We start from the raw sequence: 14,834 nt of genomic DNA, 5'->3' as shown, positions 1-14,834 counted from the left end.
GAAGTGAAAACGAAATGGCGCATGAGGTGCAAAAATTGAAAAAAAATTCCTGCGACAGAAAAATGTCTTCATGGACAGTCTGTTGGCACGTGTTGGTGCACCTATTTGTCAATTTCTTTTGGCTTGATTTCAACTATGAGAGCGTCTCAAATGATTTCTTCACCATGCGTGCATCGGCCGCCTGATGACCTCGTAGTGCAGTGCTGGTGTATGATCCTCTAGTTTCATCTCTATCGTGCAATAAACTAACTAGCCGAACTGGAATTTTGACCTCATAGAGAATAACATTAACGTTAGCGATCTGACATTTCCGTAATCCTCCCACGTTACATATGAAACAAATACTATGATTTTTTTCGCTTCCATACTGCAACAGTTTTCTGTCAATATTAAAAAAATTACTACCAGTTACTACAAGAGGAATATCTCATTAATTATCGAACTAAAAGGAAGCGTATATTATTAAGACAAGAAGGACTGATGCTTTGTTCAGACGTGTCAAAGTAAGCGACTCGATATACTAAGGCATTAAAATCCGCATCTGAATGAGACATTGACACATTCGGCATTTCTATCCCTTGTAGCCATGCACGTGGTCTGTCTTTCATCGCAGTGATTCTCGTGAGCATACTGAACATCTGCTAACCACAGGAGGTTCTCAGGCATGGTGTGGGGACTTTCTATTCATTCTTTTTCGCTCATCAGGAAATAAAAGTGAGACTTTCGCATGTCACGTACAGCAGAAAGACATGTTGTTAGGGGCACAATTAGAAATTAGAGCTTTCATTATGAGCATGCCTCTATTATTATCTGCAACATTGGTTACAGAAAAATCCTCAATCAGTGAAACGCGATTGAACCGCGCGTATATAATGAAATTTTCACCGCTAATTTTAGACTATTCGCTTAAAGTGTCAGCAGTCTTTGAAGCCATATTCCTAATATGTTTTTCGAAAAAATTATATAAACCCTAGTTTAGTACGTGAATCTAAGCCAAATGCTAAAGTGTAGAGCATTACAGTTCTCTTCAATCTGAATTTTTGCTTATGGTGTTCAGACATTTATGTAAGTGTTGCTTGTGTAGAGATGGAAGCCTGACCCCCAAGCGCCGGGTTCATGTAGGTGTAGGTAGTAACGAGTCTGGGTGCTACTGCCCATCCACACAGAAAATTTTATTGGTCGTCCTTCGACGTTTCTGATTCCATTGTTTCCAAATGCTATTTCCGCAAGGCAGAGAGAGCAGATTGATCCATCACCGGTGATGAGGTCGGATTGACGCTACGTTTAAACTAGTCTGCTAGCGTTGTTATCTTGTTTTCTAGGCTGATGCTACCGTTACGGCGCTTACAAGAAGTAACTACGTGAGGCATGTGCTTTTGTTGTTTCCCCGCTGTTGTATGGCAAGGTAATTATGACTCGAGACCTCGTCGATGCTGCCGTCTGTTGTTATCCATTAATGCATTTTGGTAGCTGCCCCTTAAAGATGTACATATCTGTGCCTATATATTACTTTTTGGAAAAAGGCTGAACGTCATTCTTTTACGCAGAGTTTTCTCAGTCATATTGATGTTTTTGCTTCATGTAACGATTAAACAAGTTTTGACAGCGAGGAAAACAGATCTCGGAAATAGAGTATGGTCACCCAAAGGGGCGAGGAATGGCGTTCGACCGAGCACCCGCATACAAGTTTGCAGATGTAACCCTGCATGCATGCCCTTACAACTGTAATAGTTCCAGAAGTAAAGCGTTCTCTACCGAATAATTATTAACCGATGAATACAGTTGAGTGAAATGAAAGCTGAAATATACGTCGTATACCGACTATGTGCTAAAATAGGGCCTGTTTTACGAAGGTGGCCATGAAACCTCAAACATCATAATCAAAACTAACACTACCAAAGCAAGCTCATGGCTTTTGAAATGTGCAACAGTGAGCAACGTGTAGCCACGCTTAAGAGCATGTCATTAATTAGTAAAAAAGTATGTGTCGTAAGTAGTCTCTACCCTTGAACGTAAAGAGAACCCGATCAAAACGGACGACAGAATTTTTTGTCGCGCATCTGTCGCGCGACACAATTTTGTGTCGCAAGACAAGCTGTCTTGTCGTGCCATGTGTCGTGCGACAAGCTTCGTGTCGTGGGTTCTTTCGCGCGACAAAGTTGTTTGTAGTGGGTGCTGCCGCACGACAGACATCTTTCCTGCATTTTGTCGTGCGAAGAAGGTCCCTGTCGCAGCATTTGTCGCGCGACAGGTTTCTGTCGCAGGTACTGTCGCGCGACAGAGGGAGTAGTGCCGCGCGACAGAGATTGCGTGCCTCAGCAAAGTTGCCTGTCGTGGGTTCAGTCGCGCGACAGACTTCTATCGCGCCTCTTTTCACGCGACAAAAGTACCTGTCGTGCGGCCTGTCGCGCGACACAACAGCTTGTCGTGGGATATGCCGCGCGACAGATACCTGTCGTGGGATGAGTCGCGCGACAGATACCTGTCGTGGATTGTGCCGCGCGATAGATACCTATCGTGGGATGTGTCATACGACCGATTCCTGGTGAGGGTAATTATTTTACTGCAGAATTCTAGAAATACTGTCATGCGGTCGTGTGACAGCGATAGGATCAAATTGACAAAAGATGCTTCAAAGCGCGTTCACTGTGGCGAGTCGCGAAGAGGATGCGAGGTGCTCTGGTCTGTTGGTGACGGGCACCGAGCGAAATGAAGTGCTCATTCACATTGGCGAATCGAGTTTTCAACTCGCTTCCCGCGACCTGGCTCTCTCACCGAACGAGAATTGGCTTAGAGGAGGGGCACTGCTCGAGCACTCACCTAATTCCCTTCTGTTCCCACATGACAATGTGACGAAAGTAGTGCATGCTCAAGAGTATAATGCGGCTTTGAAAGCCCAAAAAGCTGTATGCACAAGCGACGAAGCCAGCGGTGCCTGCGTATCCGCACGCGCTTGCGGTGGCGGCATGTAGCTGCAGCCACGACAGCGCCTGCACACCAATCGGTGTGCGCAAGTCGAATGGCGCTACTGAAAGTCAGTGTCCTCTTGGCTTCTGTGACATGTTCAAGCCATGTAACATACTGTACCGCTACTACTACATGCGCAGAAAAAACCAAGGACACTTCTGTGCGTCGCGGAAAAGAATATCGTTAATCGTCAATCAGAGAAAATGACTCGCCATAATGATCCGGCTACCACAAAGGCAGCATATATGTACATGCACGCAGTTCTCTGTATAAATGTTCAAAGACCCCGATATCATCTTTCCACGTATCAGTTTTAAAAGTGTCAGCTTTTAGTACTTAAGTTTGTCAAGGACACGTGTGTCTGCAGGGAAGGTCAAATTGACAAAGACAGTTACCACACAATCTCATTAGCAACAGCGCGTGCGGAGAGACTTAGTTGTCGCCCATACCTTCGATCCGTTTTATATATGTCAGCATAGCCGCTATCGAAGTGGAACCCCGGGGACCCCCATTTGCATCAAATTTGGGGGCCGCCCGTTTGACGCATAACGATCGAAGTGGTGTCATTTGACTTGTCATGTTCCTGAGGATAAAATAAATATTTAGATGAAGCCCAAAATATGTGTGGGATTCGCACCGACGACCTTTTCGCCCCCAAACTGTGCATTCCGGGGACTTCCAGACAGCCATAAGGCCTAATCGTTTGTCGCAGAGTGTTCCGGATGCGGTCAAACAATTCATCTTGTTGTAATGCACACGTTTATAAAATTCGTTAACTGATATATAAGGAGGAAACATACCGGATTTAGCAAAGGTGGCTGTAAATCGCAATAGTAGTGCAAAATCTTTGATGTAGATGACGCTGCTTGTATCTTAGAACGAATGTTTCCGAAACGAAATGCCCTCAGATGTTTGTATTTTGTCTTCTCCACGTTTGCTGAGCACCCCGATCTAGCTAACGCTCTTAAGTCCAACGCTGAAGCAGTGTTGGCGGAGAATTTTTTTTAGCGGCAGTGACGTGGTGCTTATCATAAAATAGCAAAGCAAAAAAAAATACTTTACGATGTCGTTCATTGCCTTCACTGAACATTTCATGACGGTGACACGAAAATGTCGCTAAATATAGACAGCAGCGTATGCAGCCGAAGGTGAAATGCGGCGGCCGGCGAGTTTGAACCGATTTGATTCTCGGTCGAAATGAAAATAAAGTCTTGGGACTGACATCAACCGCGCGCTTTAAAGAGTTTCGCCTGCTTTGACACAGTCTAGCTCCTGTGCACCCGCGCTCGGTCCTCTAAACTACTCTGGTCCCAGTGTGACTGTGTGCTATGACAATCTGAGCGAAAAGGAGGATGTCTGGAGATTTTGATGTGCACCACGGCCATACAGTTGAGCGACATGATAACGTACGGGCGCGGCATGCCAGCCTGAATACCGGCCGCCAGCGTCAGAAAAATGCGACAGTAATGTTTGTTCAAGTCCATACTAAGCCGTCGGATGGAGTATCGTTTGCCAATATCGAGTCGTTGGTAGAAGCGATAACAGGAATACAAACAAATGTCTCCCCACGGCGCCTTTAATTGCTGCTGCTCAATCGCGGCTTTCCTGGTCTGAGCTGGCTCCGCTCCTGAAGGTGTCGCGGAAACCGAGCATATCTTTGTTTTATTATGAGACGAGGTTCACAGTAAAACGATGACGAGAGCAGCACCTCAGTGCTAGCCAGTTTCGAAGTGCACTCAGCTGCTGCATCGATGCGAAACCGGCTAGGCTTAGCGACGACTAGGGCAGCCAGGGGGTAGCGCGTAGTTCATTGCCCGGCGCGCCCGCGGGCGGCGTCGTTCCCGAAAGCTCGCCTCGCTCACTCCCGCTGGCTCACTGATTGGCTCAACAGCTTGCGACCTTCACTCGGAAGGCTGAAAAATCGAGAAGCGAGCGACTGGCGCTGCGACTGAGCGATACTTTATGCCCACGTTTGCACTACTGGTGAACAACCTTTAACGCACATATGCTTGGGTTATCGGCTGCGTTGCGGCGAGTCTTAGTTAAGATCGTCCGCGACGCCATCGTCACCGTCCGTGACGCACAGGCTGAGAACTTCAACTCCAGTACGTGCCGAAACAACTCGTATTTATCGTAACGATACGAACTCGAAAACACGCCTGCTTCGATGCGCTAGTGGGCTCTTGCTTGTTAAACTACACGCGATCAGGATGCGGCGAGTGCTAGCCGCTGTTGCATATTAGATAAGTGAGACGCAAGTATCGACGCAGTTTCGTAACGCAGTTGATATCAAAGCACTCCGCTTGTACTGGTCACCGATTAAGCTGTTAAGTTTCACGATCTCCGGTGAGCGTGCCAGTGTCGCGCAAATTAATGCATAGCAGCTACTTTCCATCATGCCAATTGCGTTCAACTTATCCACGATATTCGCCGGCTTGAGATACGGCGCTTTTCTTCGCTGTTTTTGTCGCAACTTAGTGATTTTATCTGGCATCAAACGAAATTGCATTCTGTCAATACCGTCGTCTGCTCCGTCGTCTGCTAGGCATCCGGGTCACTTCAGAGGATCACAGGATCGCAGCTTTTACAAACGACATACCAGAAAAAGTAACTGAAAGCGCTTTAGTATTCTTAAATAATATAAAAATAATTTAAAATAAATGCAGTGTCTTTGTTGTGAAGGTAATATAAGTATTCATGGTTTAAAAAACTAATTTTTTTGTCGGTTGCAAATTTTCACCGACACGAAAGCGCAGCCTTCGGCGCCATTGCAGCGCAACCGATACTACGTGTTTTGTATTATTTGCCTCTTTGAGGCATTGCTTGATTACTTGTACGGCGGACACGTGTGAAGAACTCATTCAATAGGACGGTGAGCAGGAGTGTGTTTTGGAAGCCAACGACCAGGATTTCGGCCTGTGAACATTGGCGAGTTTCAACGGGTAAGCCATGAAGAAAGAGTGCTGCAACGTCTTTTAATCTGTTAGGGGAACGAAGACTCCTGCGCCGTTTTACTAAGCCTGGATGAATCGCATGGCCGGTGAGTCCCGCTCTGCGTTTCTTAGCTAATGATCTGTATTCGCACGCGCTATTTGTATGCGGCTATATAGGGATGTGAGTGGAGGCAGTCCGCCTGCGGTTGCCGCAGCTATAATGCGGCGCCAAAAAAGCAGGGCCTATATCCTGCATGACAAGTGTTGTTCTCATTGTCTTTATGTGCATTTATTACTCGCGTGCCGTGGTAAATAAAAATGGCCCCAGATATCACAACAGAGTTACGCTTTCGCTTGCTAGCGTTTCGACACTCGGTGAAAAAGCATGGATTTGCACTGCGTAGAAGACGATGAGCGAGAAGTGCCGCGCGGCGGAGCGCTCGCGCTAGGCCAGCTGCGATCAGACGCCGCACTATTTTGCTCAGGGTTAGTACTCATCGGATTAGTGCTTGTGCCTTAATATGCGTCATACTAAATTTTGAGACAGTGATCGCATGCGAAAGGCTAGTTCATATTCATCGCCTTGTCATTTGTAAACTTGTCTGTGCTTCCCCAGTGGAACAGGATTTGAGGCAGTGTTATGTCAAAGTTAGATCAATCTTGCGTCTCCTGAGCTGTAAACGTTGGTGCTTCCTCTCCTTCTGAGAACTGCGAGCTGTCGGAGATGCAACTGCAGAATTATTTAGGATTTCTACCTTTTTGCTATATCCCTCGCTTTTGCGGCCCGCATTCAAGTCGTTCGCCATTGTCGATGGTTTTTTTGTTACTTATTTTCGCTTTGTTATTTATTCTTGGTTGCGTGTCATCAGCTGTGGTGCCGGCGATTCTCCGAGCTCGGAACTCTTCCCAGGCACGGGATCCTACCCACAGACCTCCCTTCGCCGCACTCACGAGTGTTCTTTGGTATTTTTTTGTTTCTCTTGCCTTTACTTGCATTGCGAGTCGACAAATTTGTGCAGCTTTTAATTGTATGCAGATTTGTTAAATGCGCTAGCAATTTTTCTATGATGCCAAGCTGTGCTGGGAGGTATCAAGCTTCCTGCTAGTGAAGGCATGCTTTTTTCCATTCTCTCTTCTCATTTAACCAAGGCAGACTGGTTGCAACTTTCAATTTAGTACCTAGACATTGGTGCAAGGCACCATGATAGGAATTAATGAAAACCTGCACATCCTATACTCAAATTGGTGTGCGGTATTTCAGCCAGCTCATCTTTCAGTGTGGTTATAACAGTCATTGTGACTCTTCTTAAAGAATGTATATGGGTGCATTACATAAAATCTGTTCATTTGTTTTGTCATGGGCTAGCTCATTGGTTTTTTATTTACTTATATTAAGTCTAAGTTTAGTTTTTAAAGCAGTAGACGATTTCCTCTCTTGTCATTCATGACATGGCTACAGCCACTGACAGCTGTTGCTCTGGATGTATTTATTTGCAGTTGCCAGCGGCCAGCATCTATTGGGCCATGCGTGCTTCCTGCCTTCGGCTGTGTCATCCCTCCTGATCTGTTCATGGTAGTTATTCTTTTTCAGTGATGCATATCTTAGCTGCCTATTTAGAAAAATATTTTCAATATAGGCTTGCAGCTAGGTTTAGAAATGCATGAAACTCTACATGCACTTCACAGCAGTGCCTCAGCTTATAATTACCGGAACTGTAGACTTGTACAAAATATAGACGCTGATGTAGCTCTTGACGCAGCTGCTGTTAACATAAACGTGCTTTGACATTGCACACCTGTTGCCTGGTGTGCATATGTGTCCTCGAAAAGGACCTATATGTTCATTTATCCCTTTAAAAGACCAAATTGTCAGTCAGTAATGTAACATTGCACGATGACACCAATCCTTGTATGATATAGCATCCTTGCAATGCACTGGGCAAGCTGCTGTCAGCACAGATTTATTGCTGGTTTATTGCCATAGCATATGGTTATACTGCACAGTTTGTACCTCTACCTTCTTAAAGCTGTATACTTGAAAAATTTAAAATTAGTTGAAGGAAAATTCAAGGAAATGTAACAGTAACTGTCACATTTTGGTGGACACTTGAACCGTTATATAAGGGAGGGATATAGAAGGGAAGTAATGAAGAGCTGATGCCCATGTTAGATGCCCCTCTTTAGTTAAACATACCTCGCAATTAACACATTTGGTGGAAAACAAACATGGGACTTGCACGTTCACAAGCACCCTCATGTCAGTAAAACAAAGTGCCAATGTTGCCGTACTTTAGAGCTTTGCTCCTAAAAGCGCAGCTGACTGCTGCTCAAAGTTGAGAGCAAAAATATGTCTACTTTTCCTCATGTGCAGTCTGCGGTGCTGTAGCCATTTGCAATGGTGATTGACATTGAGTTGCATGATGCTCAGTCTGTTCCTGGAGTTAGTGATTTTGTCTGTCGTGTGAATGTGCTGTTAAAATTAGTGCAAAACAATGGTTTTCTAGTTCATTTTAGGTAACTGTGTCCTCTGCCACATGCTACCACCCTTTTTCCTCAAATTTCCTAATCTCACATAGCCATCTGATTGCCACCCATTCATGCATTCACCTACTCTTGGAATCCTCCCAGTGTTTTAGTGTGGTATTGCTTATATCTTCTCTGCATTACACATGCATTGCACTTCCTCTTTTTTTGATTTAGTCAAGAGATCTCTGTTCCTGTTTCTTCCATAAGCATAAGAGGTAACTCAAGTGCACCATGTAGGCTTGTGATGCAATGTCTAGGGCGCTTCGTTTTTGGGTAAAACCTGGTTTCTCCCTACTGTTGCACCAAAAAAGATTCTTAAAGATCAGGTTCAACCCAATTTCTGTGCAAATGTGCCTGTAAGAAAGTGTGGTTTGAAGGTGCACAAAGGCAAAGAACTGCTGGAGTGTAGTGGATGTCACATAATTCTTCTGACAGATTTTTTAAACAATTTTGGTTATTTTATTTCTCTTTTAATATTTATTGTTTGTCGGTTGCTTATAATTTTTGGATAAACTGAAAACTACATGTACTGACTGGTATTTCATTCCAATAATTATACCCATTATTATGAAGCTGTGTTGGAAGGTAGGTGTGCATTTAGTATGCGTGCTTTGAATTTCAGTGATTGTTTCTGCAATGCAAAATGCAGGACAGGTCTCTGCTGTGCGAGTTTTTTGCAATGGAGTGAAAGTAGCTGGAGCTGCATTTGCTACTGTGTCACCCAGCCAAAAGTTCTCCCACAGACCACTGAGCTTCTGAATTCCTATGGCTTAAAGCTCGAAGCTCTGGTTGGCCTTTCCGAGGTTTTCTGCATTAACGAGTGCAAGCCCAAGGGCTCAGAGCTATCAAGCATTTGAAACCATAGAGCTATACACAGTATTGCTGGAACCGTGCAGCAAGTCAGGGTGAATTAAGTCGCGACAAACGTGGTTTACTGTAGAAAGCTAGTGTGAAAAAATAGTTGCGCTCACAGAAACCGCTTTTTCTTTCTTAGTCGGTCATTGAAACAAAGCGATGCATGTAAAATTTTATATCTCACTGATCCCTCAATTTTTTTCCAGCTAAAGACCAAGAGTTGCATGGAAGTTGTGCAAGCCACCAAGTTGCATGTGATTTTTGCCAGGGACCTGGAGCAGGCTGGGAAATTAGTGGATGGCCAGTGGTATTCACTCAGTAAGGCAAGCTTTTTCTGTAAGTACAGTTTTTGGCATGGCATTGCTTAGGAACGCATGCACTAATCTGACTACTCTATGCCCGCCCATGCTTCAAGAATAATGAAGTACATGAAAAAAATTGATTTCCAAAAAAAAATTGGCGCTTCTGTGATGTTTTTTCAGGAAAGTATTTGCCATTTAAAGGGCTGTGAAAACCTTAAAAATTACTATGTGCTTGTTTTGGCTTTTTTTTTCCAAATTTCTTCCACATCTATGTTGGCCTGATCTTGTAGCTTGTCTGCATGTGATTGGCTTCTACCTACAGTTTGCTTTTTTGTTGCTCCTTTATTGCCTGTCACAATCTTTACTTTGCGTGTCAGTGTCATGCAGTTTGGGAAGTAATCTGACCTTATTTCTGCATTGGCCTGTAGTGCAAGCTTTTGCATGTGGGGCATGTTTATGGTGTCCTTTCATTTGCTGTAACTGCAGTTTGGCCATGAGGGTTAGAGGCTTAGTCCTTTTTTTTATTTTGATGCAGTGTCATATACTTATGCATAAATTAATGAAGTAAGCACTATTTTTTGTAATAAATGAACATTCATTATAGCTGTGGCCATTATAAGTGCACTTGACTCTAAAATGGCTTTCTTTCGGCCTTCAGTATTACATCTTAAAACCAGCCGAAAGACACAAAACAGGAGAAGAGATGAGCACAAGATGAGGCTGGTCTAACAACTGAAATTTTATTGAAGGAAAGTGGCAAAAGAAGACCTGCAAAGAGATTCAAGCATGCGAGACCCCATAGCAGTGAGAGGGCAAAAAATAACCGAAAGGCACTGATGTACTAGTAAACCATCTAAAAAACTAATTCCTTACAGTGAAGGTTCACCGACGGTTTAGCCAGGCACTTGTTTTTAGCCTTACTGATGTAGTAAGCCTCAACTATCTACGGACAGATTTATCCCTTCCATAAACCACTGATGTGTCGTGGAAATTAGGCGTGCAAAGAGACAGGTCATCCTCAGATTTGCATTCACAAGATTGAGCATGCAGTGCCAGATTATAATTTGCCTTCCCCCTATAGAGTGAGTGTTCTCAGCCAGGCGCACATCCAGATATCTGCTTGTCTGCCCCTAGTAGTTTCAGCTAAGAGGCAGTGGAATGCAAAAAACCAGTTTACTTTTGCAAGTGGTGAGCATTTTTTATCTGCCACTGTGCATAGCGGACGATTACCTGTAGTTGTATCAAGCCTAGTTTGAACAAAGAAGCAAAGGGCTCCTACCTTACTTTTAGCGGTCAAGACAACAGCAACATCATACTTTGGTGCAACTTTCTTGAAATGGTGCGGAATAGCGTGGATGTAAGGTATAGAGCCCGGCTTTTTGTGCTGCTCAACTACGTCAGCATCATGTGAACGGTGTTCCGTTCCCTCGAGAGAGTAAAAACACACTCTGACAGGTGCCATTGGCTTGGAAACCTGCTCCGAGAATGCATTCTAAGCACTGTGATGGCATGACTTTCATAAAGCGGTCGTGATGCATGTGATTGCCAACCTGTCCTTCACCAGCCTCGAGTGGTTCAACTCGTAGCTAAGAGGCTTCCTGATCTTGGGCTTTGGCTCCAACATATGTGGTCGTCCGCAAAGCGCAGATCTAAGTCAAGAAGCTACAAACGGTTATGCTTAGTGAAATTCAGACGTAAAAGATAGGCTTTGACCACATGCCTAAAGATTTCTAAAACGTGTTGTGCCAACTTATCTGAGCCCTCCTTGTGCAAAAAAATTAGGTAGCTATCAACATAATGAAATGCTACTATGCCGAGGCCTTCCAAACAGGGCTTTGATGCGGTATCGACTCTGGACAGAAGAATGTCGCAGAGGAACAGTGCAACCTGGGACCCTCTGCATATGCCTGATTTCTAATGTAAATACCGCCTGGCCAACTCACAAAAGTGGAGTTCTGTGGAGTTCTAGTTTCCTGTGGACAGCAACCTGGGCAGCTGCTCTGCAGTGAGCATCGACATGGAGGGCCTGCACTATTCATTGTCACATGATAGACCTCTGAGGCATGTGCAAACTGCATCAGGGTGAACAAAGAACATGCTTTTACAGATGATTGCATGATTTCGGTTGCTGGCTTCTTGGGGCTGTGGTCCTTTTACTGCAAATCCGCATTTGTCAGTTGGCAGGGCGGTATTTACACGCAGGTGGTACCTTTGCTCAGCAACATTTTTTTTGTCTAAAGTCGATAAGGCATTAGAGGCCTGTTTGGAAGACCTTGGCATAGTAGCATTTCGTTATGTTCATGACTGTAATTTTTCGGGACATAGAAGGCTCAGATAAGTTGGCACAAGATGTTTTAGGCATCTTTAAGGCATGCGGTCAAGGCCTGTCTTTTACATCAGAATTGTCTAAGCAGAACCGTTAGCAGTTTCTTGATGCAGACTTGCGCTTTGTGGACGAATATGTTTGTCGGGGCTACAGCTAAAGATCGGGGAAGGCTCTTTTTAGCTACGAGTCGGACCACTCGTTGGAGAAGGATGGTGAAGAGGTGTGTTTGTCGCTGGTCAAGGTCAGTAAAGATGGAAACACTTGATGGGTGTGCAATCGTGTGCATGACATCAGCTTTAGATAAGTCATGCCATCACTGCTGAGGACGCATTCTTGTAGCAGGTTTCCAAGCAGCTGGGTTCCCACTTGCCCATCTCAACAACCTGTCATAGTATGTTTTCACTCGCTCGAGGGTAAGGAGCACATACTCCGATGATGCTGATACACCTTACCTCCACAGTATTTCACAGTCTCAAGAAAGTCGCGGGAAAGCATAATGCTGCTGTTGTCTTAACAGCGAAGTGCAAGACAGGAGGCCTTTGCGCCGCCATTAAAAAGGCTTGATAAAACTTGGTACTTGTCCACAATGGACAGTGTCACTAAGAAAGGTTCACCACTTGCAAAGTAATGGAGTTTATTGCATTCCACTGCCTTATGGCTGCAACTAATATGGGCAGACGGGCAGATATCTGAATTTGCACCTGACTGAGCACTTTCACTCTATAGGGGGAAGGCAAATTCTAATCTAGCACTGCACGCTAAATCTTTTGAATGCAAATCTGAGGATGACCTGTCTCTTTGCACGCCTAATTTCCACGACACATCAGTGGTTTATGGAAGGGATAAATCTGTCGGTAGATAGTTGAGGCTTACTACATCGGTAAGGCTAAGGACCCGTGTGGCTAAGCCATCGGAAAACCTTCACTGTAAGGAATTTGCTTTTTTAGATGATTCATTAGTATGCCAGTGACCTTTGATTGCACTTCGCCCTTTCACTGCTTTGGGTTATTGTGTGCTTGTATCTCTTCGCGGGTCTTCTTTTGCGGCTTTCCTTCAATGATGCCGCCGCAGTGGCTCAGAGGTTATGGCGCTCGGCTGCTGTCCCAAAAGACGCAGGTTCGATCCTGGCTGCACCAGTCAAATTTCAATGGAGGCGAAATTTTAGAGGCCCGTGTACTGTGCGTTGTCAGTGCATGCTAAAGAACCCCAGGTGGTAGAAATTTCTGGAGCCTTCCACTACAGCGTCCCTCATAGCCCGAGTCGCTTTGGGACGTTAAACCCTCACAAATCAAATAATCAAAATCTTCAATTAAATTTTTGTTAGTCCCTCCTCTTGAGCTTGTTCTGGCTGGTTTTAAGGTGAGTCAATACCAACTCGGCCAGTCATAAGCCTTGTTCTGTATTACAACATTTTTAATAAAGTGAGTTTACTAGGCTATGTTGCTGGGGATCATGTCCGCAGCAGTTGTGGGCAACTCAGAAGAGATAGTGTCATACGATTGGTTGTGTAATTGGCAGAGGATGATGTGAGGATGCTGCTTGAAAAGAAAATTTCATAATCGGATAATTATTTGCAGCCAAAAATGTCCAAAAAGTGGCTGGGCCAGAGAAAAAGTGCCGCAAAATTTGAAAACGCTGAAAGTAGGAGCTACAGCGTAGTGCCAAGTTTGAAAAACTGGAAGTATGGACAAAGCCAAAGCTTGGCGCCAAGTTTGAAAACTCGAAATGAGCAATCACGTGACCAGTGATAAGTGTCCTATACTTAACCAGGAGATAGGAAAAAGAATGATAAATTAGAGGCAATTAGGTAATTATTGAGAAGCGAAAGGCAATGAACGCGTGATTAGACTGGGCAAGTATTCAATGAGTGGGCAGGAACAATCCATGGAGGAAAATTTGAAAACTCGAAATCGTTGCTGGGATGAAGTGAGGGTAAAATAAGAGTTAATTGATAACCAATCAAGTCAACGAGAAAACAACCATGGCGCCAAATTTGAAAGGCGACCAGTGTCGAGGAGGCGTCAACGCTTTCACAATTTTTTTGAGCAGGTAGCAGTGGTGACCTCTATTTTTTGTTTTTTTTTCAGCCAAGACAAAAACCATTTTTCTTGGCTCATGGGCGATGTATCTAGGAACCTGCGGCCAGGACAACGCTGGACAGCATGCATCAGCAAGCTCGAAAAAAAAGCACGAAACAGTAAATAAATATTGATCATTTTCATTTCAATTCTAGTGGTTTTGCGCACGAATTACTCTGGAATGCACAAAGCTTGTGTTGACAGGCGACCATTAACAAGCTGTGCATTTTTGTGCATAGCCTACTCCAGAACACAAATCCTGTGTTAATTGACAGGTGACAGTAACGACTGTTACACAGTGTACGAGCACTACACAAGACACACTACAGAAGACAAGGCAAACTACAGAAGACAAGACAGACTACAGAAGACAACACAGACTTCAGAAGACAAGACAGACTACAGAAGACAAGACAGACTACAAAAGAGAGGACAAACTACAAAAGATAGACTATAAAAGACAAGACAGACTACAGAAGACAGGACTACAAAAGACAAGACAGACTACAGAAGACAAGACAGACTACACAAGACATGCCCAAAATACGACAAGACTACAGACTACAGAAATTTTCTGTCTTAGAATCCTGTAGTGCGTTTTGACTGGGAACATTCATTGATTCATAGCAGCCTGTAGTAAATGAGTGGTTCTGAGAGTATTCACGCCGTTCTGATCCAAGCGCTCTCTCCTAGTTGTGTGCTTTTTCGCGCCAGTTGGCAATGGAACCAGAATCTGGTAGATTGCATCAAACTTTTTTGTATGTGTTCACTTTTGGCCTAGAATGGAAGAAGGGTCTCTTTAGCGAGTTGAGGACTCGCGTTATTGAGCAAAAACAGGCGCCCTGTG

General features: G+C 44.4%; 1 protein-coding gene across 2 annotated transcripts; it reads left to right on the top strand.

The window, feature by feature from the left end:
• Window positions 1-5,719: 5,719 nt before the first annotated feature.
• On the top strand, window positions 5,720-14,136 carry LOC144134880 (uncharacterized). Of its 2 annotated transcripts, none has more exons than XM_077667690.1 (5): window positions 5,720-6,007; window positions 6,770-6,863; window positions 7,398-7,473; window positions 9,488-9,599; window positions 13,997-14,136. In XM_077667690.1, the coding sequence occupies exons 1-5, from the start codon at window positions 5,992-5,994 to the stop codon at window positions 14,119-14,121; spliced, it is 423 nt and encodes a 140-aa protein (XP_077523816.1). In that variant the 5' UTR covers window positions 5,720-5,991; the 3' UTR covers window positions 14,122-14,136. The 2 variants fall into 2 exon arrangements, with proteins under 2 accessions (XP_077523816.1, XP_077523815.1); XM_077667689.1 differs by having other exon boundaries at window positions 9,488-9,617.
• Window positions 14,137-14,834: the final 698 nt, after the last annotated feature.

This window comes from Amblyomma americanum, chromosome 5, assembly GCF_052857255.1.
Source record: "Amblyomma americanum isolate KBUSLIRL-KWMA chromosome 5, ASM5285725v1, whole genome shotgun sequence".
NCBI lineage: Eukaryota > Metazoa > Arthropoda > Arachnida > Ixodida > Ixodidae > Amblyomma > Amblyomma americanum.
Note: the sequence above shows the minus strand (reverse complement) of the source record. Positions and strands in the feature narration are given on the sequence as shown.